Source organism: Anticarsia gemmatalis, chromosome 21, assembly GCF_050436995.1.
Source record: "Anticarsia gemmatalis isolate Benzon Research Colony breed Stoneville strain chromosome 21, ilAntGemm2 primary, whole genome shotgun sequence".
Classification (NCBI taxonomy): Eukaryota; Metazoa; Arthropoda; class Insecta; order Lepidoptera; family Erebidae; genus Anticarsia; species Anticarsia gemmatalis.
Window position 1 is genome coordinate 8,210,685 of NC_134765.1, and position 23,219 is coordinate 8,233,903.

The 23,219-nt window shown below is 35.0% G+C and overlaps 1 protein-coding gene across 2 annotated transcripts in view; it reads right to left on the reverse strand.

Moving 5' to 3' along the window:
- LOC142982281 (atrial natriuretic peptide receptor 1-like) overlaps positions 1 to 23,219 on the reverse strand; it is a 165,714-nt gene that overhangs the window by 6,940 nt on the left and 135,555 nt on the right. For both annotated transcript variants that reach the window (XM_076128704.1, XM_076128703.1), the window contains exons 9-18: positions 22,240 to 22,378; positions 17,388 to 17,469; positions 16,401 to 16,524; positions 13,083 to 13,409; positions 10,646 to 10,805; positions 7,622 to 7,780; positions 4,603 to 4,768; positions 3,318 to 3,467; positions 1,222 to 1,414; positions 491 to 665 (exon numbers count right to left, since the gene is read on the reverse strand). In XM_076128704.1, the coding sequence (XP_075984819.1) occupies positions 491 to 665; positions 1,222 to 1,414; positions 3,318 to 3,467; positions 4,603 to 4,768; positions 7,622 to 7,780; positions 10,646 to 10,805; positions 13,083 to 13,409; positions 16,401 to 16,524; positions 17,388 to 17,469; positions 22,240 to 22,378 (1,675 nt within the window). The remainder of the gene's footprint in view (positions 1 to 490; positions 666 to 1,221; positions 1,415 to 3,317; positions 3,468 to 4,602; positions 4,769 to 7,621; positions 7,781 to 10,645; positions 10,806 to 13,082; positions 13,410 to 16,400; positions 16,525 to 17,387; positions 17,470 to 22,239; positions 22,379 to 23,219) is intronic.

Consider the following 23,219-nt stretch of genomic DNA (forward strand, 5'->3'; position numbering starts at 1 on the left):
ACTTATACTATTTTTGAAGCCAACCGCCAGGCCAGTGATAGTACACTCAAATCGAAACCTTATTATCGTGTACCGCAATTGACATTTAAAATTACAAAAAAAATCGCTTATAAATTTTGTATAAAAAACTAATCAGCACTTTAGCGGGCGCCGGAAGAAATATTTTTGCAGTACATTTTAAATGTCAAACTCTCGATACCCTGTCTCTCGAGCGAGAGAGTTGGACATCTAAAATGTACTGCCAAAATGGTTCTTACGAAGCTTGAGTAACGTAGAGATGCTCAACAGATTTTGGTGTAAATTTCTCGATAGCTAGCCGGTTGTCAGTAGTCGATAGTAGTAGAGAATTGAGGTACACGTAGCTACTCGGTATCCAATAATCGATAGAGTCAAGAAATGTGTCTTTGCTGTAATAAAATCTTAATCCATGGCAATATATGTACATATAGTTGTTTACGTTAATCCCGAAGGAATAATAGTAGTATCTTACCAGAATGCAGTCCAATCCTCAGCTTCAACTGATCATGAGGTCGGTGCCTAATGCGGAACCGTCGCACGGCGTCGAGTAGCGCAAGAGCCATTCGAGCAACTTCACACGCATGCCTTGTACCGTTGCGCTCCGGTAGACCTGACACCACCATGTATGCATCTCCTATAGTTTCCACCTGTTCAACACATTGTTAATTATAACTGTAGAGAATATTTTCAAAATAAATGTAAAGATTGGCTGAATACAGATATAGTAGCTGGGTCGGTGTAAACATACTTACACAGGCAGCCCCATTTTTAAAGTTAAAGTTTGATTATATGAAAGTAATTTAGGTAAAATAATAAAAGGTAGAGGTTACGAATTATTTTTTATAATAAGTATGCATCATCATCTCAGCCGGGAATCGTCCACTGCTGGACAAAGGCCTCCTCCATCGAGCGCCAATAGGACCGGTCCTGGGCCGCCCTCATCCATCGGACTCCGTAATAATAAGTATGTATAGTAAATATTAATTTATTAAAGCCGTCTGAAGAAAGTATTAATTTAAATATTATTATATACAACACACAAGACTAAGAATATTATATGAACAAAAGAAGAAAGATCAGGAAGGCTGACCCTTCTACTATACGGGATTCAATTCATAAAAAAGAGCGAGAGAAAACAACGCTATGAACAATAAAGACATTATCAAAATACCTGCAAAAAAATCTACAAATGTAACAACTCACCTTATAAACATCATAATTTTCAACGATGGAATCGAAGCAGGTATACAGATCGTTGAGCAGGTCCACCACTTGCATGGGAGTAGACGTCGCAGACAGCGCAGTGAAGCCGACAATATCGGAGAAGTAAATGGTGACTTGCTCGAAAGTCTCTGCCACTACTGACTGACCGTTGATCAGTTGTAACGTGACCGATCTGATGGAAAAACATATGGTTTTAATGTACATATAATGGCTGTTACACACATGCCGCGCAGAGCTGTCAAATGCTCGAATGTTAGGAACAAATTAATGTCGCTGACAAGCCGCGTAACCCGCCGTCACCTGAAAGCGACATGACGCCGGCAAATCCAGCCACCATGCCGCCAGCACTGTGTGTAGCAGCCATTATAGAATACGGGAATCAACGCGGACACGCAGTTTACCTCATCAGTACTTTTTCAGTGTTAAGTTTTTACAGTAAACTAGCACCAATAAGGCATCACTGCAGGATAAACGCTTATATATTTAATTATAATCAGTACCTCGATTCTCTATCACTATCGACTACCGACAACCGGCTAGCTATCGAAATTTGACATTTATAATGTACTGACAAAATGTTTCCTACGACACCCGTCAGAGGCGCTGATCAGATTTTCATACAAAATTTCTCGATGACAGTTCGGTTGTCGGTAGTCGATAGTAATAGAGAATCGAGGCACAGAAACAAATAAGAAAAACAATAATAAGGACCGATTCCACTGTTTATATTATTAGATATTTAGAGGTGGTAAGACACTGTACAGTAAGTAGGGACAGTGTACTCAATTTCAAATTGAGTTTTAGAATAGTAAATAAAAACTTCAAAAGGTAAGGTATTTGATCCAGTAAACAAGAAAATAAACATAAATCATTCAGCTTTTAGTTTTTTACTTCGCGTCCGAATAAGTAACTACAAATTACGAGTCCTTCAAGACATATTTTGAAGTTGACAAAATGCTTTGTATTAAATATGAACGTTTCTTTCTTGTTCATTATTTTCTTTGAGTGTAAAAAAACTAAAGTAAGCGAATTTTCTTTGAAATTATTGTACAGCAAAAAATGTCTCTAATTTCGAGCCTCTCGCGTTGATTGAAGGGACAATCAGCTTATTACCTACTGTTAGCAGTGAAATATGTCGTAAATATGTTTGATTTTGTTTCATTTGAAATAATTGTTTAAAACATTATTTATATAAGACATTAGCAAATATAAGTCGTAATAAATGTCTACCAGACTTGCACATATTTAAAGGCATAAATTTAAATATACATACATATTTAAAAAACAGATTTTGCAATATTTTTAAAGCACATAGACAGTGACTTTTGTGCTACGATCTTTTCTTGGAATTAAAAAGTGCTTATCACAGTCTCACAAACTACTATAGTCCGACAATTCAATACCCTTGTTTGCAAGGTGTGCGGGTTTACAAAGAGTAAAATTTCGAACGTCGCTAAATCGTAGACTTGTGCAACGGACTGTTGCCTGTTTGCTGTGGCAACATTTATTGGACAACCAGCAATATCTAAAATGCCATTCCAAGACTCTCTTACTTAAGGTACCTTGGTCAAATAAGGCCACATAACATTTTTCCAAACCTCATGCATGTTTCACTTTAACCGACACTAGGCAGTACGCCGTTTGTACATGCAACACTAGAGACAGTTTATCGTCTCGTTACAATATATCATGATTGGCATAATGGCTGGCCATATTTGACCCAGGTACCTTAGTTGACGGACTATAGAACTCTTCATCGTGCTGGCCAAATGTGGGTCGGAAATGTCTAGTCATAAATATAACAGAACTAGTTAACCCGCGCAACTTCGCTTGCGTCACATAAGAGAGCATGGGTCATAATTTTACCCGTTTTTGTAACATTTTACTGCTACTCCGCTCTCAACGGCCGTAGCGTTATGTTATATAGCGTAGAGCCTTCCTCGATAAATGGACTATCTAACACTGAAAGAATTTTTCAAATCGGACCAGTAGTTCCCGAGATTGGCGCGTTCAAACAAACAAACAAACAAACAAACTCTTCAGCTTTATAATATTAGTATAGATAAATTACTTACTTGGGCAACAGCTGATACAGCAGCTCCTCACATTTCTTCTTCTCTTCTAAATAATCTTGAGTTCTCTCACTAACTAACGATTCCAAATTATTTGCATACTGCTCCATACGGGAAAGCAAATTATCTAGTATATTGCTACTTTCTTGAGTTCTGTTGAACAAACATACATCAAATTACCACGAGTTTTCAGTTTCAGAAAGTAGAAAAAAAGGCCATATGCGATTTCGATTCACGCACGAAGAGTTCCGTACCATTATTTATAAAAATAAATGTATGGGAGCCACCTTAAATTCTGTTTCAATTTAGTATTTGTTGTTACAGCAGCAACCGCAATACATAATCTGCGAAGATTTCAACTGTCTAACTATCGCGGTTCATAAAATAGCCTGGTGGCCGACAGACAGACAGCAAAATCTCAGTAATAGGCTCCCATTTTTCCTATTGGGGACAGAACTCTAAAAAGCGAGAATTTTCGGAAGAAGCGCAAAGTAAAATTTAAGAGGGAAAATTTCTTTATTCAATTTATGCGCGTGATAAAACCTTGGGATGTTTAACATACTGTCTTTATGAGTGAAAAAGAGGGTCACGTGTGTCCTCCGGGATCGACAAAGATACAAAGATTCTAGGTCGAGTGCTGGTGCACATGACAGCTAAAATGTTCCTCTAATCTGACTTCGTACTGTACATTTAATTATAGAATATCTTCTTCGAGAAGTATTCGTAAGCTATGGTAGTTGTTACAGGGTTGGTAAGTAATAATTAATTGTGTTAATGTTTTATAGATAGTGAAAATTGAGATTGTAAAATGATTCCTTTGTAAAATTATTTTTTTAATAAAGCGTTTGGACTTTTTTACCAAATGCCTTTTAATTTATTCAGCATCTAATACTCTTCGGTCATGTCGTTGTTATGTTGGACAATGGAACACAAATTATCTAAACATATCTTAAAAAAAAGAAAAAAATGCATAGATACGTTACTTTTCTTACAAAGCAATATTGATATTCATAAAAAAAAGATACAGATTACTACAAAAAAGAAAAAGAAATATAAGGTCAATTTGGGTAATTCTGAATCATTTGGATAACATAGAACGTGGGAATTTGAACTAGTTTCGATATTTTTTTCATATGAAACCAACACAATTGATAAAAGTTTGCAAAATTAAAATAAACCTTTATCAATTGTGCTGCTTTCATAAGGTTACCCAGGTTGACTGTAGGCGAAAAAGAAAGAACACTACATCTACATCCAGAAGATGAAGACATATGTACATAAATATTACTTGTTGAGGCGTCGTATCGCTCCCTTGAGATGTGCGAAGTCTGGCCTTTCGGTCGGCTCCTCTGCCCAGCATCTTCGCATCAGTTCAGTGGCATCATCGACCTCACACGAACGGTGGTGGGATGTGTTCGGACGAAGACCACTGCCTATTACCGTCTCGATGATTTCTGTAGGAAAAAATACCGTTTAAAGAGTTAGTGTTGACTATTATTACTATTGACCGCCTCCGTGGCGCAGTGGTTTTACTATTGCGTCGGGAGGTCGTGCGTTCGATTCCTACACGGAACAATTATTTTTGCGATCCACAAATAATAAAATTGTTTTGTATCCGTTGTTTGTATGTTTGTAAAAGTCCTCGCGACACAAGAGCAATTCTTGCGGGAGTTGTCTTAAAAAAAAGCATTAGAAGACAAGTAAGTAAGTCTTTTTCAAGTAAGCATTGTTTGGTGCCTTCCGAAAATGAATTTCTTGAAATGTAATTAATTAAATTTTTGGTATAGGAAATCAAGAATTACATTTTTATATTTTCAGTCATTATGTATTAACAAAAACTATTTATTCGAATAATAAACTTTGGAAATCATTTGAAATGTTGTTCAATGGAAAATTTCAGCCGCGTATTTTACCAACATATTGAAATTTGAATAGAATAAACGCTGGCATCAAATACTGGAAAATTTCCGCGAAAAATAATTAATCGACTTGTTTTACAAAACAATTAGGGCATAAATTGGAATATATTGAACCGTACTGAGTATGTAGAGGGAAATGCTTTATATGAAACAGGAAAAATTCATTATATTTGTTCAGAATATTTTTTTATATTGTTTGTACACTTTTGTGTGGCTTTTTTCTGGCGTGGTAGGTAGTGTATCCAAGTGGTATATCGAAATCCTGTGATTTATTTTCTTTATTTATATTATTTTATAAAAAAAAATGTTACACATACATAATATCTCGCCTGTTATACCCGAAAGTGTAGGCAGAAGTGTATGAAATACACCCTCGTTTTGTCGTTAACAATGTTAGTCCTATGTTATCAAAATCCTGACTATATCAAAAAATTCTTTATAATATATTAATATGAAAAAGACGAGTGTGCTATTCGTCATTGTCCGACCTGAGAATCAAATCCAGTCATGGTAAGCATTGTGATACAATAACCAAAATAAGATAATAGTAATAAAACAAAAAGACACATCACAGATAAATCATTTTTACAACATTTGATTTGTTGTGAAGCCGCTACCGCCATTGTACAAGGAATATAAATCATAGGAATGGTTTACATTTCTCATATCCGCTCTGTCACGTGCGGAAATAAAAGAAATGCTTTGTAACGAATATAAGCGTGTTATGTCATGCTTAGGTGTAATTCGGTATTTTTTATTACTAATGTTGTTCTGTTTTGTCCGCATATAATCTTATTTCGAATATAATTTGCTCTAAAATGTATATTATTGCTCTGAACATATTTTTCAGTCAGCCTGGGACCACGGCGAGTGCAATCTGCGCCGAAATGTTAGGCATTTTAAGGTAAAATGCGTTTTCGCGTTAATTCCCGTATTCTATTATACACTGCACATATTTGTTGAAATCTGCATGGGTTATTTTCCAACATTATACGAAATGTAATTTAGGTTACATAAATACAAAAAAAACCTAATCAATTGCTATTACTATTTAACGTTATTACAATGAGGAAAAAGACTACAACAAAAAACACCAGTTACAATTTCCTAAAAATACACAATATTGAAAGTCTACATGTTCAGACGTCAAAGAATCTATAGCTTCCCTAGAAAGCTTAATCACAAATATAAATTATCATAATATATTCAGCGTCGGTTGCTGTATCTCTTTTGATTTATGCCGCCCTCGGATCAGGGTTAAGCTGTTGATAATGGCCGTGATGTTTACCAATCGAAACCCTATTTGATTCAGAGTTTAAAGCTTGTAGAACACATACCAACAGCTAGCGACCTGGGCCAGTGTAATACGACCGCTACACTAACGTAAAAGTAAAATCAGGCCTCTTTCCTATAGAGGTAGGCTAAGACCAGAGATCGTCAGTTGATAAGATCCTTACAAACTTCCATTACTTTTTACATCTTGTCATACTTGTCTTACCTAATGCTCGTATAATATTCGATATCAATATGAATTACCAAAGATAAAAAAGTTATGAAATGTACAGTAGAAAAGGAAACGCCCTTAATAGTTTGTAAGCACATGACACAAACAGATTAAAAGCTACACGTTGACTCAACTAGATGTCTACGTTCTGGTAAATGCCTAGCCGTAAACAATGCTGATTTATTGCGTTGCGGACTTTCAATTCATCAACATCGAGTCAAGACTAATAGAATAAGTTCAAAATATCTTACAATTTCCCATAACTGGCCCATGTGAATTCGAATAATGAATCAGCCTCTAGTAATATTTTTTTGTGTTAGTAGATACATATGTATGCTACAAGCTTTAGCTGTCAGTCGCAGTTGTCAGGCAGATATTAATGGCAGTCATTACTGACAGAGCGACGTGAAAAATGTTCATCAATCCAGTTTTATTCGTTTTGTATTCTATATTCGTTGTTTATTATTAAATACAAGAAATGACTAACTGTTTTTTTTGTGCCATATTTTGTATTTTTCTTACGTTTGAATTTTTTATACTAACACTGTTTACTTTTATTCACTTTGCAAGGATAATTATTTTTGTTGACAACTTAAGACGTTTTATGTACTACTATCCTCAAAATAATATTAAGTAAGTTTTTTATAATAATATTTTAAAATGGCTTCTGAAACTAGCCAATATTTTAAAATAAAGAAATAATATAGTTTATGTTCGTAATGGTAATGGTTTAAGAATGTCGCCGTCGAAGTAGTCCCCAAAAACGTTGGTGCAATAACTTGGACAACTATTTGAAGCAGCAAAAAAAAACCATTGGAAGTTTTGGAGCAGACCTTTACTTAACAATAAGGTAGGCTCTGGTAAATAACAAAAATATTTCTTACCTTTAGGCGGCATTTCTATGCCTGGTCCAAGCCAAAACGCGCCCTGTCTGTTGACGATCTCATGCATGATGATGCCGAAGGAATACACATCACCCTTCTGTGTCCCGTCCGGCGGAGGCTCCGGGGTTCTGAGCAGTTCTGGCGCCGTCCATAGAAGACCTAAGAAAAGTAATAGCTCTTTGAATTGCATGGTTTCTGCAGAAAATACAGGTATTTGGTTACTAAGGCGCTCATAGCCAGTTGCGATCACCGGTCGGTAAACTATCTGTGGGTTAAGCAAACCTTGGCGCGGTAATTCTATAGACGGGTGACCGCACATGTCACCGCGCCACGGGCATGGTTAATCCACAGATCGTTTGAGTGGTGTTTGAACTCAACGTCTACGTGCTACGGAGGGCACCTCAAAAGTTAGTCCCAGCTGTTGTTTATGACGATAACAGTCGCAAAGCCTCTGGGGCTGCTTGACAAACTTTGACAGTAAGTTGACAACAGACCATATGATAAAACAAAATAAATTACGTGGAGATTTTAAAGAACAAGAAAAAGCTTTGAAAATGTAATGAAACATACATATTTATAATAAAACTAGCGGGTTGCGCACGCTCGAGTTTAATTTGCATGAATAAAAAACTTTAGAGCAGATCTTTTTTTAATCTAAACTTCGCCTGTCTGTCTGCATCATTGAACTCTTGGACAGATTGTCATGAAATTTACCACGAAAGCAGTAAAATAATTTCAAGAGTAGATTATCACTCCTTCTCTTCTTAAAAGATCGGATTACACAGGAGCGAATCTGCGTGGGTTATGTACCAGGCTATCTTATTCTTATCTTGGGAGTGCCGCTTAGTGGCCGACTGACATTTTAGCCACTCTTGATCCTTTGTGTCACCCCCTCCTTTGCTACTCTAAACGTTGGGAGACAGAGCAAAACTTATCACTTTTGCCATGCTCCCCATATGCAAAAGCCTGTAGTCTTCTGGTTTGAAGTATCCGTATCCGATCCCTTCTTTTGCTTCTTAAAGCATCCACTCTTGATCCTTTGTGTCGCCCCTCCTTTGCTACTCTAAACGTTGGGAGGCAGAGCAAAACTTATCAGTTTTGCCATGCTCCCCATATGCAAAAGCCTGTAGTCTTCTGGTTTGAAGTATCCGTATCCGATCCCTTCTTTTGCTTCTTAAAGCATCCACTCTTGATCCTTTGTGTCGCCCCTCCTTTGCTACTCTAAACGTTGGGGGGCAGAGCAAAACTTATCAGTTTTGCCATGCTCCCCATCGGTAAAAGCCTGTCATCTGGTTTGAAGTATCCCTATCCTAGAAGATGCATTCTTTTCCTTCTTAAAGCATCATATTTGCACATGTAGCAGGCTAAATAAATTAATGAATAATCGTAAATAGGTATTTAATATTTTTTTTTTTATATTCTCTCTAGAACTTATTAAAGTTCGAATTACCAGCTATAATAATTATGTCAGTCCCATTCGTGATCATTAATCGTCGCGTTCTATTGTCGAATATCGGACAATGGACAGAATAGGTTATTATAATTAACTCATTGATTCTGGATTATTGAATATGAGTATTTAAGCGAATGGTAAAATTAATAGGCTTCTATGTTGTGTGATAGGTCTTCGCTTTTACAAAAAGTGTACATTGCATTATAAGCATCATTGATTTTGGCATTGAGTAATAGAACTTTGGTTAAACAATTTAATTCTAGCTATCTTAATCATTACAAAAACCATTTACAGAGCGATTTTTAACAGTATCAATACTGTAATATATTCAAAATAAGCAGTACCTATTTTTTTATTTCTCGATAGAGGTAAGTCCAAATATTAGTGGAAAGGAAAGCGTGAGTCCAAAAAAATATTAAAATAAAAAATGTATTGCCAAAATAGTTTCTAAGACGCCCGCTTGAGACGCTGAACCGACTGTCATACAGAATTTTTGAAAACTAGCCGGTTGTCAGTAGTCGATAGTGGTATAGAATCACAGTACTGATTAAACTTGAAAATTGCGTAAGATAGTTTATTACTTATTAGCAAATAAATAAACAAATTAGGCTCGTTTTTTGCCTGATTAATCATTTTAGGTCTCCCGAGACGTTATAATGAGCGGAAAAACGTATAAATGAAGACTTCTATGACTGTTCCATCACATAAACTTACTCCAAAAACAATAAAACTGTAGTTATTAATAGAATTCGAAGTTATTTCTTTCAAAGAGAACTAGTCGTCAACTTCCAAAGTCAATTACAAAGAGGGAACAAAATTAAAAGTTCTTACAAGAGGCTTTCTTAGCTCTGTTAATATAATTTCTGTGAAAGTCAAACAATCTGACTGTCTAATTGGTTTGCTTCGTTTGTACTTGTGGATTAAACGTCGATGGTTATTTTAGTAGGATGTTCTTTTTAGTGGTCACTTCGCTGCAATAACCGTAGCGCCGCATGTGGCGGTTTTGAATCTCACTCGGGACAAACATTCATGTGATGAGCACGAGAATTTGTTTTTGAGCTTGGATGTTAATTTCTCTATATAAGTATGCATTTAGAAGTATATAAATAAATTTATCAGTTGTCTGGTTATCATAGTACAAGCTTAAATGTTAACGATTTTAAGCTGTCGCGATTTGATCGTGATTTAATTATTAGTGTAATAATGGTGTTACACGATTGTTACGACGGGTAATCAGTAGCTTGATTCTCTACCACTATCGACTGTCGACACTTGGCTAGCTATAGGAAAATTTTATATAAATACAGCGCCTCTAGCGGTCGTATTTGGAACTATTTTGGCAGAACATTTTTAATGACAAACATTCGATACTTGACAATATCGACCGTAGAGAATCACGCTACAGATACTCAACTATTTACGTGCCCTACAAAGCAAGGAGATGCTCATTTCAAATATCACTATGCGGACACCCATCTATAGAATGACCGACCGGTGAGCGCAGCTGGCTATGAGAGTCTCAAAAATAAAATCATCTGCTGTAAAGTATGTTTTTATTAATAAAAACTTACGTGTCCAATAGCTATGAGCTCTAGAGTCTTTCTCCGGAGTCCTCAGTGCGTGCAGTCCAAAGTCGGTGATCTTCAGAACAAAACGGGAGTCCACGACGCAGTTGCTTGACTTCAGCGCTCCATGTGATCGTATGTCCGAACCGTGGAGGTAATGCATGCCCTAGGAAAAAGAAAACAATATTAATAGAGTTTCATGAAAGAAGCTGTATTTTCTTACACTTGTAATGGTTCCGCTTAGTCTATTTTGAATGTACTATATTGACTTCTCCGAGTGATACTTCTAATCTATTAATAATTATCTTGATTCGGCAGTTTAGCGGTCAAAAGACAAACAGGGTTACATTCATATAAAAAAATTGTATCACAAAGTTAGGTTGCACAAGATTTAGACTTATAATTTATTAACCCTGCCATTGATTTTATACTATATCGACAGAATATATTATATAAAAAAGAAAATAGTAATCCAGGTTATAAACAACAGAAGCAATTCGTTTTCCAAAGTCAGCCTGGCAAAATTTATACCGTTAATTCGACTAACAAAATCACATTTTTTAAATAACTCCCAAATGTTTTAGCGAGCGTATTTTCACTGGGGTCCTAATAGTAATTGATTACGGATGCCTACGGCCACCTGTTTCCGGGATATTGAAACTTTGTTAAACCTTTTTTCAATGAATTTAGTAGAGATGTACCGACTACGACTTTGATCGGCTTAGATTGTAATGCAACGCGTCTTGAACGCGATTGAAAATTGAAATAAATCATTTATGAAAATTTTAGCTTAGCTATCACGGTTTATAAGATACAGCCTGGAGTCAGACAATGGAGGCTTAGTAATAGGGTCCCGTTTACTCTTCGGCTAAGCAGATACGTCAGTTAGCATGTTACCACGATCGATGTAACTCGATCGAAACGGCAGGTAAACAAATGAGGTATCGTATCCTTAATTTTGAATCGCGCCTAAGTCCCGCGGCATTGCAATATTTGGCCACCTAGTTATCAAGCCGATTAATTGGCTGTGAAGTAGCCTACCAATCGTCCGAGTCGACCGATCGTGGTTTTTAGAGAAATTAGGAAGGCACTTCATAAGGGTTATCTATTTTAATTCGAAGTAAGAGGTATTCATTCCTTTGGTCCTCTTTTGTGGTCAAAGAATAGACGAAAATAGACGATGATTTACTCACCAATTACTAAAATTACTCTTGGAAAGATACAAGGTTTTAATTTTTTTAACAAGAAGGAAATTATGTTTTTATTGCATTCAGGCACTAATTTGGAAACATGAATGTCAATTTTATTGAAATATACATGAAAAGCTTTAAAAATCGGATAAAAATACAGACTTATTGCCGAATACAAAAGAGGCCGAATCGGCTTTATCGACTAGTCGGTACATCTCTTGAATTTAGTTAACGTCATCTATTCGTTATTGGGAATTGAAGGGACGGAAAGTGAATCGATTTATTTAATTCTACCTTTTTTGTTACTTATCGTTGTATTACACAAAGTGAATACAGTACAAATTGTAATATAATTATTAAGTAGTATTATCAAATACTTAAACTAAATAGTTTTGTTTCCTATTATAATCGGTTGAAGTTATTTTTCATTAAAAGATAAGCAATAAGCAAGATTAACCCTCTTATTCATAAAAATATATGAACTTATGAAAGGCTTATAAAGTGTTTTGTTTCTTTCACTCCTTCGTGAAATGAAAAAGAGAAAACATATGATTAATTAGTAATTTTTTAACTAAAATAGGTTTATAGTGTGTTTATGAATAAGAGGATAAAAGTAAGTAGTAAACTCTGATCTCATTCTGATCAGCGCCCCTAGCGGTTGAAGTAAGAACTGTTCTGTACAGTCAAAATTTCGATACTCGTTAGTACCGAATGTAAAAAATCGCGATGCAGGTAAAAATATTTCTCGTTACTTTATACCGAGTTAATGTAAGGCGAAAGCTCCACTTCTATATGTTTTACAAATAAACCAACAAATATTTATTCACGTTTGCAGTACTTTTTTCGTTTTTGTGGTTGCACCAGTGAGCGAGTAGAGGCCTACTTTTCAAGTACAGTTGTGAGTAAAATCTTGTATAACAAGTTAAAATAAAATAAAATTTGAAAATGATATATTTGACTAATATAATTAATACTTATGTGACTGTTTTTAGATTCAGTTTTGTAACGGAGTAGTAAGATTACGTTTAAAATTATATTTTTAATGAATGTCCCATTAATAACTACAGACATTTTATCCAGGCTTACGTGCGTTAGCTAATCACGCCTAGAATAAAGTGTTTCTATTAGTAAACGCGCATTATCAAAAAGGTTCTATCTAGTAACGCACTGTAGCTACATTAGCCAAAAAATATGAGAAAAGAAAATAATTCTTTATCAAAATTTTTATCATCAAAAAAAAAATATTCACTCACCTTAACAATATCATGCATCAAACTGACTTTGAACATCCAATCCAGTTTGATAGCTTCGTTCTCTAAGATATCTTGTAAAGAGCCTTTAGGACAGTACTCAGTTAAAAAGCAGCAATGAGGAGGGTCTACACAGGCGCCGTAAAACCTTGCCAAATGGTCATGTTCCAGGTCTTTCATCTTCTTTAGTTCTAGAAGGAGGGGTCTGGTGAGGTCTATGCGCTGTTTGTCTACTTTCTTGATAGCTACTCGGCAGCCTTTATAGAAACCGCATGGGGCGTAGACCTGTCGGTCTCCAGCTAGCGAGGTGGCTTCGTCCGAAAATGTTGTCTGAAAATTTTGGAAATTGTTAGTCTTGAAAAATATTTAAGTAATTTTAGTTGTGAGAAGTCGTTATGGTTGTTTTATCGTAATTATTTTTAATCTTATTTATTGTGTGGTCCTGTCGTGGTGGACTCTAGGCCAAACCACTCCTTTATTCGGGAAAGAGACTCATGCCTAGCAGCAGGACATAAATGAGTTAAATAAATCTATTATTATTAATAAGTTTATAACTATGAGCATCGTAACTTTAAACGACATTCTGTAACCAAGTTCAAAAGAACCTAAGCGACTGTAACTCATCAAATCTAAATTAGATCAAGAAACTCATTATAATATCTTTTAATATCTCCTTAAAGTTCATCGAATATTAACATTTCAGCTGAAACTTGAAGCAGGTCTCTAAACACTTGAAATTTATAACTTTGAAAACTTTGAACGAAGTTGAATACTGAAAGGCAATCAGGGATCATAGAAGATTAATAATTAGGAATTATAACTGGTTGATAAGGATACTTAATGCAAAAAGAAAATTCTTAAATGTCACCACTCGATTTAGTCGCCGATTCTATTTGTTTAACGTCTACTTTCAGCGAAAAGTAAAGGTAAAACAAAATCCGTCATAATCTGTCTTTAAAAGAGTTCTCTTTGACAATCTGACATTTTGATACTAAAGTTAAGTTACAAATGTCAAACTAAGGGCCAGTTTCATAGTCTACTGATAAGTGTCGAATTATGTATGTCTGTGACAAAAGAGTGTCTAATATAATACTTTTAAGTTTTTTACATATTTAAGAAACATGGTGCTTTTAAGCCGGTACTATATTGTATGACTATGCAGATACATCATGCCGTGTTCCCACTTCGCATCGTGAAGCGCCTGCATTAGCGCCTAATGAGGCAATACTGCTCTGATTAGAGCGACATGAGAGTCGAATGCGATCCCATCAGGTAGAGAGTTTGTGACAAACTTATTATGAAGAAGTGCTCCGAGATATCTGAGTTAAAATCTATATCTATACTAATATTATAAAGCTGAAGAGTTTGTTTATTTGATTGTTTGTTTGTTTGTTTGAACGCGCTAATCTCAGGAACTACTGCTCCGACTTGAAAAATTATTTCAGTGTTAGATAGTCCATTTATCGAGGAAGGCTATATTGCATCACGCTACGACCAATAGGAGCGGAGTAGCAACGAAAAATGTTACAAAAACGGGGAAAATTTTGACCCATTCTCTCTTATGTGACGCAAGCGAAGTTGCGTGTGTCAGCTAATGCATTATAAGAATGTTTTGACAGTAGGTATCTGTGTAAGCTTTAATTCAATAAGTTTTACTTGATGGAGTCTTTTTTAATGTGTTGTAAACCAAAATAAGCCTGCATAAGTATTCTTTGGCAAATCATTTTTTTTTTGGTGTTAAGTTTTTCTGTCAATTTTTTTTCAGATATTGCCCGTAGACCTTCGTTGCGTCGGAGACCCACAGGTAATAGAGAGTGTACCGGGTTCCTATGAATTGTGCACACACTTGGACTTGGACTTTGTTTCTGGCAAAGTCCTATACCCTTATTCCCAACTGTAGTTGGGTGGTTTCAATAGAATTGCACATTGTTGCCGAAATGCCAAAATCGGCCAGAAGGACATTATTTAACACAGTCTTCCATCTTATAACCGGATTGTAACAAAAAACAACATAAGGAACATCGTAAAAATAACTCCCATCAAAAACACACCCTGCGAATATGGGAACGTTGTTAAAGCCACCAACATTATAATAATAGGAAGGGTGCTTCCCTCAACAGACATAATAGCAATCTGTAAAATGAATCAACTGATTCTTTTCATTTTCGTCAACTCACAAAAGGAGATAAAAGCATTTCTTAAAGAATGGGGCAAATGTAATGGAAACAATGAGATCGATATTTACTATTATAACCGGAAACCAGGCAAATTGAGGGGAAATTCTCATTTGATTGGGACTAAGCATTATGGTGCATTGTGAGAACGGGAACGATTTACTTTTGTTGCTCTAACAAATGACCGTCGTTAGTGGAATGCGAGTTGAATTCCGCAGGTTGTATGATTATTTCGACCATGTATTAGTACACGTATGTTCCACTTTATGTGGATTTGTAGGAAACTATTGCTGAACTAAGCGGCTTCACTCGCTTGTTATTTCAGAAATAATAGGCTTCCTTGCAACGGGTCTTAACCTCAGTGGTTTTAACAGGGACGTCATAACCGAGAGACATACTATTGATTTTTTTTGCAAATTCTAATATTTGGCCTAAGCAATTTGGGCGTGTAAGTCATTCGGAGCATTCAATTTATAAACTTGCAACATCGCTGCGTTGCAAAATCCAAATAAACAAATCTTAACTTATCTTTCTTATTTACTTCGATACATTGTTTACTTAAAGTAAAAAAATATCAGATCAGCCTTCAAACTAACAAACAAACAAAGCCAAAACAAAACTGTTTTTCCACAAAAGCAAAGTTATAAAGTATTCCTAATGTGTCAAAGTTTGGTGCATTTAAATTCATGAGTATCAAGACCTGTCGAGCCAAGTTTAGAGATTACGGGAAGAATTGTCGATCCTTGTCTATTTTGTGCCTCGAGGGATGACGAATAAATAAGTCGTTTCCAATGGCTTGTATATTTAGACCCTTTTGGAATATCATTTTCCCTTCGATTTACGTAGGATTGGTGATTTTATTTGTATCAGTTTTTTTTTGTTTCAGTTGCAGTAGCGTTGCTATGGTAACGGAATTATGTTAATTTTATTTTTATTTTTTATAACTCTTTTCTGAAAACTCTCTATTATAAAAATTATCAAAAGAATAATATTATCATCGGTGTAGCATTATCATCATTACTGTTGCTGTCTTCACTCACTTCAAGAACAAACAACCTATTATGATTATTAAGAATAATTTATTATTATAATTTATTATTTTCACTCCCTAACTATCTAAACCGTTCATAAAGGGTGTTTCACTTACTCCAGTACTGTATCTCCTTGCCAATGAATGAAGGCTTCCCCTCAGCCGTCCTCCCGGCTGCAGCACGTCACTCCAGCTCACTCGCCACGTCATCATAGCTATCTCTGCTTCTAGTTTGTAGTGCCTATCAGAAAAAGTAACAAAAATAGTACTACGTTTATACAAGATTATTTGCAAAAACCAATAACCGAGCAAAGCCAGATGTTAGTTATCAATATTGTACACACTATTGGTCTACAATTCTTATTGAAATACTACTTGATTATTAGGTATTATGTAAAATAGGATAGGACTACTGTTTAAAAAGATTTTGTCTTTGAGTTTCGTTTCGATTTGTTTAAAAATCTCAAGTCACTATTTGAAACAGTTTCTTTTCATGCATTTCTGTGGGCTTTTCTTTTATTTACTTTGATGTATTATGTAACAGTTTCGATCAGTTTCTCAGTTTTTACCTGTATTATTTATATTTTCATAATCCATTACGTATATTTTCGATTTTAACCACATTTTTGTCACATAGGTTCATCCGGAAATCGAATCTGAAATCCTATGATGATCAATCACAAAAGCCCCTTTGGACTCCCAAGGAAGTTGAATAAGGAAAATCATTATATTACAAATCTATTGGAAACAAATGGACTGTACGGTTTATTTCCAAATTATTACCTTAAGCATTGTTTTTTACGATAACTATAGAAAATATTAAATCGAGAAAAAATATTGATATTATACTTGATTATTATGTAAGTATCTAATTATATTCGAATTTAATCTAATTAGGAATCGTTAAAGTTAACTATAGCGCGATTCTCTACATTCGGTGCTATCGAGTATCAAAAGATTAATATTAAAAGTCTAGTAAGAAATAGTGACGGCAACCGTTAGATGCGCTGAACAGATTTTCATTCAAGATTTCTCGATAGTTAGCTGGTTGTCGATAGTCGATAGTAGTAGAGTATCGCGCTTCTGGCCTTAAAACAATCGTACCTGTATATAAATACTGATAGAATTGCAAGAACGACGACCACGGAGCTCAGGATTATACTTAATATAGCGTACACAGGGAGAGCTGAAACAAATATTTATAGTTAGATTAAAACAGCCAAGAGTTATCATACTCATATACTTATAATATTATACGAGTAAATGCGAAAGTAACTCTGTCTGTCTGTCTGTCTGTTACTCAATCACGCTGAAACTACTGAACCAATTTGCATGAAATTTGGTATGGAGATATTTTGATACCCGAGAAAGGACATAGGCTGCTTTTTACCCCTGGAAAATAACGGATTCTCATGGGAAAATTAAGATGGCGAACAAAGTCCCGGGTAAAAGCTAGTGACTTATGAAGCCAAGAAAGTCGGAATGAAGACATTTCTTAAGAGAACAAAAGAAACCTCCCAGGCCAATCGATAGTTATTTCTAGAACACATAATATTTGTAAAATTCTAGGTTTTCAACTAAAGTTGTTTTACTTAAGTAAAGGGAACTGTTTGTACTACTGTCTGCTTGAATTTCATTACATTACTAGTACTCTTAAAGATTCTAGCAGATTACGAGGATTTTGTCCATAGCACTATGTGTGATTATATTAGGTCTTTCTAATAATTTCTACCATTACTTTTCATTAAGCCCTGAACTTACGAGCCCTTCCAATAACTATTTAACATATAACCCTAGTCTAAAACTATTAGGTCTCCTAGAATAGCCCATTAAATATTTGTGTAGCCTGTTGACACAGAAAACTCGTATTTACAACGTTTAGAGCATAAATTACGTAACAAACTATCAGCCGCAGACTCATTGAATTATCGCCGATTGAGCACAATTGAGCCCTCTTTACCGTGAAATTAACTTTTATCGGGTTTTTCAGAAATTCGTTTTAGGATACAAGAGAAAATATAAATAAAATAGATACTCGACGATTTGGTGAAATTAGGCTTTGTAGTTAAACAGATAGTAATGATTAGTCAGCTGCTTCTATAGAGAATTCTACCGTGACGTTTGTTACCAGATGTTTCGATAAAGTACACTTTAACCTATTTATTGAATTAGGTGTACAAGTCACAATAGCTTAAGATAGTTTATTAATATCTCCTAAAGTAGCGAGCTTATTGCCAAACACTCAGGAATACAACTTTGTCTAACCAAACTCCTAAAGGAGATCATCCATTTTGGGCCTTCTTTCAAAGTGCCGGCCGTGAGTGAGTGCGGGAGTTGTCTTTTAGAAAGAAAAAGTCGCAAATTAAGTACTAGGGACTTTGCCGGTGGGGTAGACCCAAGAAGCGCGCAACAAGAAGCGTGACGATCTAGATGCCTTTAATAATAACAGTGGATAGATATGATTGGATAAAAAATGGATTAGGCCTTTGCCCAGCACTGGGACCGTTCAGGCTAACTAAAAGTTAAGAACTTATAAAAATACTTGAAGACTGTATATCAAAAACTCTGCTACTAGTGAAATTCCTCACAACATTGCCACATTTTGCGTCTAAAATAAATCTCCATTAAAATAGCAGTGTTGATAGTTTGAACAAACATTCGGTGCACTGTTATGATGTTTGTTTAATCGTAACACTCATAGTCGTTTCTGTTGATTCAGCGTCGCGTAATCTTTGAGATGAGTTTCAATTTATTGTGCAACTAGACAAAACATACGACTCTGCTTGCGAATAAAAATGGGGAAATAATTTAGATTTAAAAAAAAATGACCTCTGGTTTATTTTGTTTCATAATTATGTGAAACATACATAATATTATTATTTGTAAAGTACACAATTGTATATTTATTTTTGTATGATCTTTTTCCTTGGTATTTTAATTTTTTGTCAAATTGGAGTTGGTTAAAAAATAAATATTCCAAATTAGATCTTGTGCCTTAAATTGAACAAGATGCTTAATTTAATCAAATCGATTAAGTTGTTTAGCCGTAGAAGCGTTACTAACAAACAGACAGAGTTTATAATGATAAGATGATGGTTATTGTTATTGATATAATACTAAAGTATATTTCCTATAGCCCTTATTATCAAATAAAAAAACCCTTGCTTATCTTGTTTACGGGCAAACATCACAATGTAGTCCAAACACTACATTCATTTTTAATCCTGGCACTTTGCCCGACGATACGAAAGATGTATTATGTGTTTACATCAACTCATCGATCATAATAACACACTTAATTTTGTTTTATTTATGTTTTATCTTTTTTTGATATATACAGACATACATAAAATCGCACTTTATTCTAATTAAATATCATATATCAATATCTTTATAAAGGTTTGCAGAATCCAAAAAACCCCATTCACCTTCCAAAACACACCAAAGATTTTTTACTTCATACATAATAATATAGGTAAGTACATTATTTTACATCTATATTAAGTTAATAAGTCTCTACAACGCTATGAGCCAGGGTGTTGGACTCAAGATCCAATTATTGCTAATTCCAGGAAAATATCTTTACTTAACAGTAACGGATAAAATGTTTTTATGACTATTTCTATCTATCTCTATCGTATGGTTAGTGGTCAACCTAGTGCCAAAGTTGTTCAAGCCCGAAAGGCCTTTGACATAGCTTAACGTCTGTTATCTTGATTGATAACAACCGGTACCGACGTTTTACGTACCCTACGAAGCACGGGGACGCTCAGTTCAAATACCACTACGCGATTACCCATCTAGAGAATGACCACGCTATTTATTGCTTAACCTACACCGTTCGTTTGCCGACCGGTGGGCACAACTGGCTATGAGCGCCTCATTTTTATGACCCTACGAATAAACGAATATTTTATGAATATACGAATCCCATCCATTACTAAGAATAGTTCGACGGTTATACAATGACAAAGCTGGATCGGGAAATCTTAAATCTTCACTAGAATAACCATTTTTCAATAACGGTACTGCTGCCAGCGATAGAAATGAAATCCCCGCACTGCGATTCATAATGTTCGGAGTGCGATCGTGGGAACGTGAGTTGACAAAAGACTGGTCTGAGACAGGGAAAAAGTAGCTTTATGTAGTACATTTCGATAAGTTTATTTATATCTTTGCAACGTAAGAATAAAATTTAAAATCCTGCTATTTTTAGAATGATTAAACTATAGAACCGACTGCCTGGGTGGCGCAGTGACTTTGGTCGCCACGCCGCTACCATTGCCGTGCGAGGTCGTGGGTTCGAATTACACACATATTTTGTGGATCGCACTAATAATTGTTTCGTGTCTGGTTGTACTTTGCGTCCATTGTTTGTATATTTGTAAAAGTCCCCGCGACAAAAGCGTAATTCTTAGAGCGGGAGTTGACTTTTAAGCAAAAGCAAAATATAAACCTAAAAATTAAGATAAACTTCCAATGACAAATCAACACTAAAAACTCCACTTTACTCTGATTTATTTTTTCTCAATCCCAAAACAGCGTCAAATTGCCAACGATTTCACCAACGGTCCGATAATATTATTAAAAAAAGATATTGAGTGTGAAATACTTCGGATTGGACCGAAATATTGAAGATAAGGCTCATTGGCAACGGCTGCGGGTAACTGTTTGGGATAAAACGATGTTCAGAACGATTTTGAGGGTGTTCGAGGGTGTTTGAGGGTAGTTTCAATGTTGTGACAAAGGCTTTGATTGTTGAGAAAAGGTATGACTAGACTGGACAAAATTTAATATCGGTTTTGAAGTGAGCAAAAATGCGAAGGTTTGTGAGGATGTTCCTGTAAGTTTATTACCTACTCTTATTATGAAAATAATCTATGTAATGTATTATTTTATCTAAAAAAGCTTAACAATTAAGGACTTCTCTGTCAAAGTAAAAATAAATGTACTATTTTAATTAATTTCTAGCAAGCACTTTAAAGCTCAAGCACATAAACTTCTTCTAGGAAAATGTAATAATTCCATTATGAAAGCAAAATATAATATTCATTTTAGATCAACACGTGTTTTTTATTTCAGGATTTATTTCAGAAATATTTTAAAACAGTTAAATAACGCGTATATTAAATGTAAAATTCGTTTAACTAAAACGCTCTAAAACAACTTAATGTAAAATTCTTTACACCAAAATACGCAAATATTTCTACAAAACTAATTCGTTCTAAATTCCTACACGTAATCGTTAAACAATATTACATTTCGGTGTGACTGAAGGAACATTATCTCAAGCTTTAATTAAAAGCACCTTGGTACTTTTAAGTGCTAGAAAAGTACTTTAAGTGTCAGGTGCCACTCTGTGGGTAAACAACACCTTTGTAAAGTGCCACTAGAAGGGAAAGAATAAGTTCAGTACGTGGATAATGAAAGGTGCTTGTATTTAGAACGCACTTGTGTTGTTTTCGTCTTGTAGACCCCATTAGTACTTTATTTATCGTACTTCCAGAATTTTCTGTTACAAATGTGTTTGTTTGGGTAACAAAATAATGATTGTTGTTGAAAAGTATTGATGAATGTTAAGTCTTGGTATAACTTTGTTTTTATTCAGGTCAAATATTGACATTAATCTAAATTAAGATTTTTTTATAATGCTAAAAGAAGTCATTATTTTACTTGTCTTAATGGCAGAATCGATTGAAATTTTATTATGCAGGGTGATGTTTTATCCCCTGGGAAGAATTTGGCTAAGCGACGGTTCACATCTGACAGAAGATGTGTCGGACATAGCCTAAATAGTATGGGATTCGCAACGACGCATCATTGGTTGAGTGTGCACGGTCATGTGTTTTTCTATACATTTGTCTGTTCTGGCGTAATTAAGCGACCAGACGCATATTCCGTCAGATATGATCCATCCCTCAGTGAACAGTATGTAATTAAATACCTATATACTTACAATTATCAGGACAAAGTGATCCGTCGAACCCGCACTCGGGAGTATCAGGGGGTGGTGAGTCCCTCCCTCCGGCCCAGTGGATAGGACGGTCTGGAATGAACTGCAGTGAAGAGTTCGCTGCCACGTATGTTGCTACAACCTGTTGAAGAAATCACAATTTGTAGAGGGGAGACTATGTAAGGTTATAAATAAATTTCATATGTTTATTGGCGGTTCCACCCAGTCTGAATAAGTATTGAACAGCTTATCAAGAGGTATTTTGAGGGCTTTTTTCATTAAATCGCTGTCACGTTATGTATCGTCTAAGTTGTCACAATGTCCCTGAATCATTTAGAGATATTTTAGATTTCCGGAATTGAAATATCTTAGGAATTTATAATACCTTAAGCAAAATTGATATATGTAGGCTCGTCAATCAGAAAATTATCATCAGTTTTATGTTCAATTTTTGTAGGAATTAATTATTATGTTACTCGTCAAGTTGTAATTTGTACCCTTTAACGTCCTTTAACTTCTACTTTATGGGAATGTAACGTAATCACGTTAATTAACACAGCATATTTACACTACGTAAATAAAAGCTAAAGTAAGTTTTTTATATGAAGGAACCCTAAAAACAAAAGCTTATTAAAAATGTTTGTGTACCCTTAAAAATGATAAAACACTCTATGTATTTTCGGGTAATCCATGACATTATAATTAAGTTGGTAGCATCGATGTTATCAGTAAGTAAAATAAATGTGTTTATTTATTTGTATTTACATACATTATAAGTTCTGAGTACTTATTAAGTTATTTTCCGTCATTAACCTGTAATAATAGTTATAGACTGTGTAGGACAATGTCAATTTTGATATTCAAACTGAAATAGTTGACTATCACAACGCGACACCAGTAGTTGTCAAGATTGGTCAATTGCTACGCATAGTTCAGTAGAAGACTTGAAATAAAAAAGTAAGTAAACTAAAAAAAAATGCAAA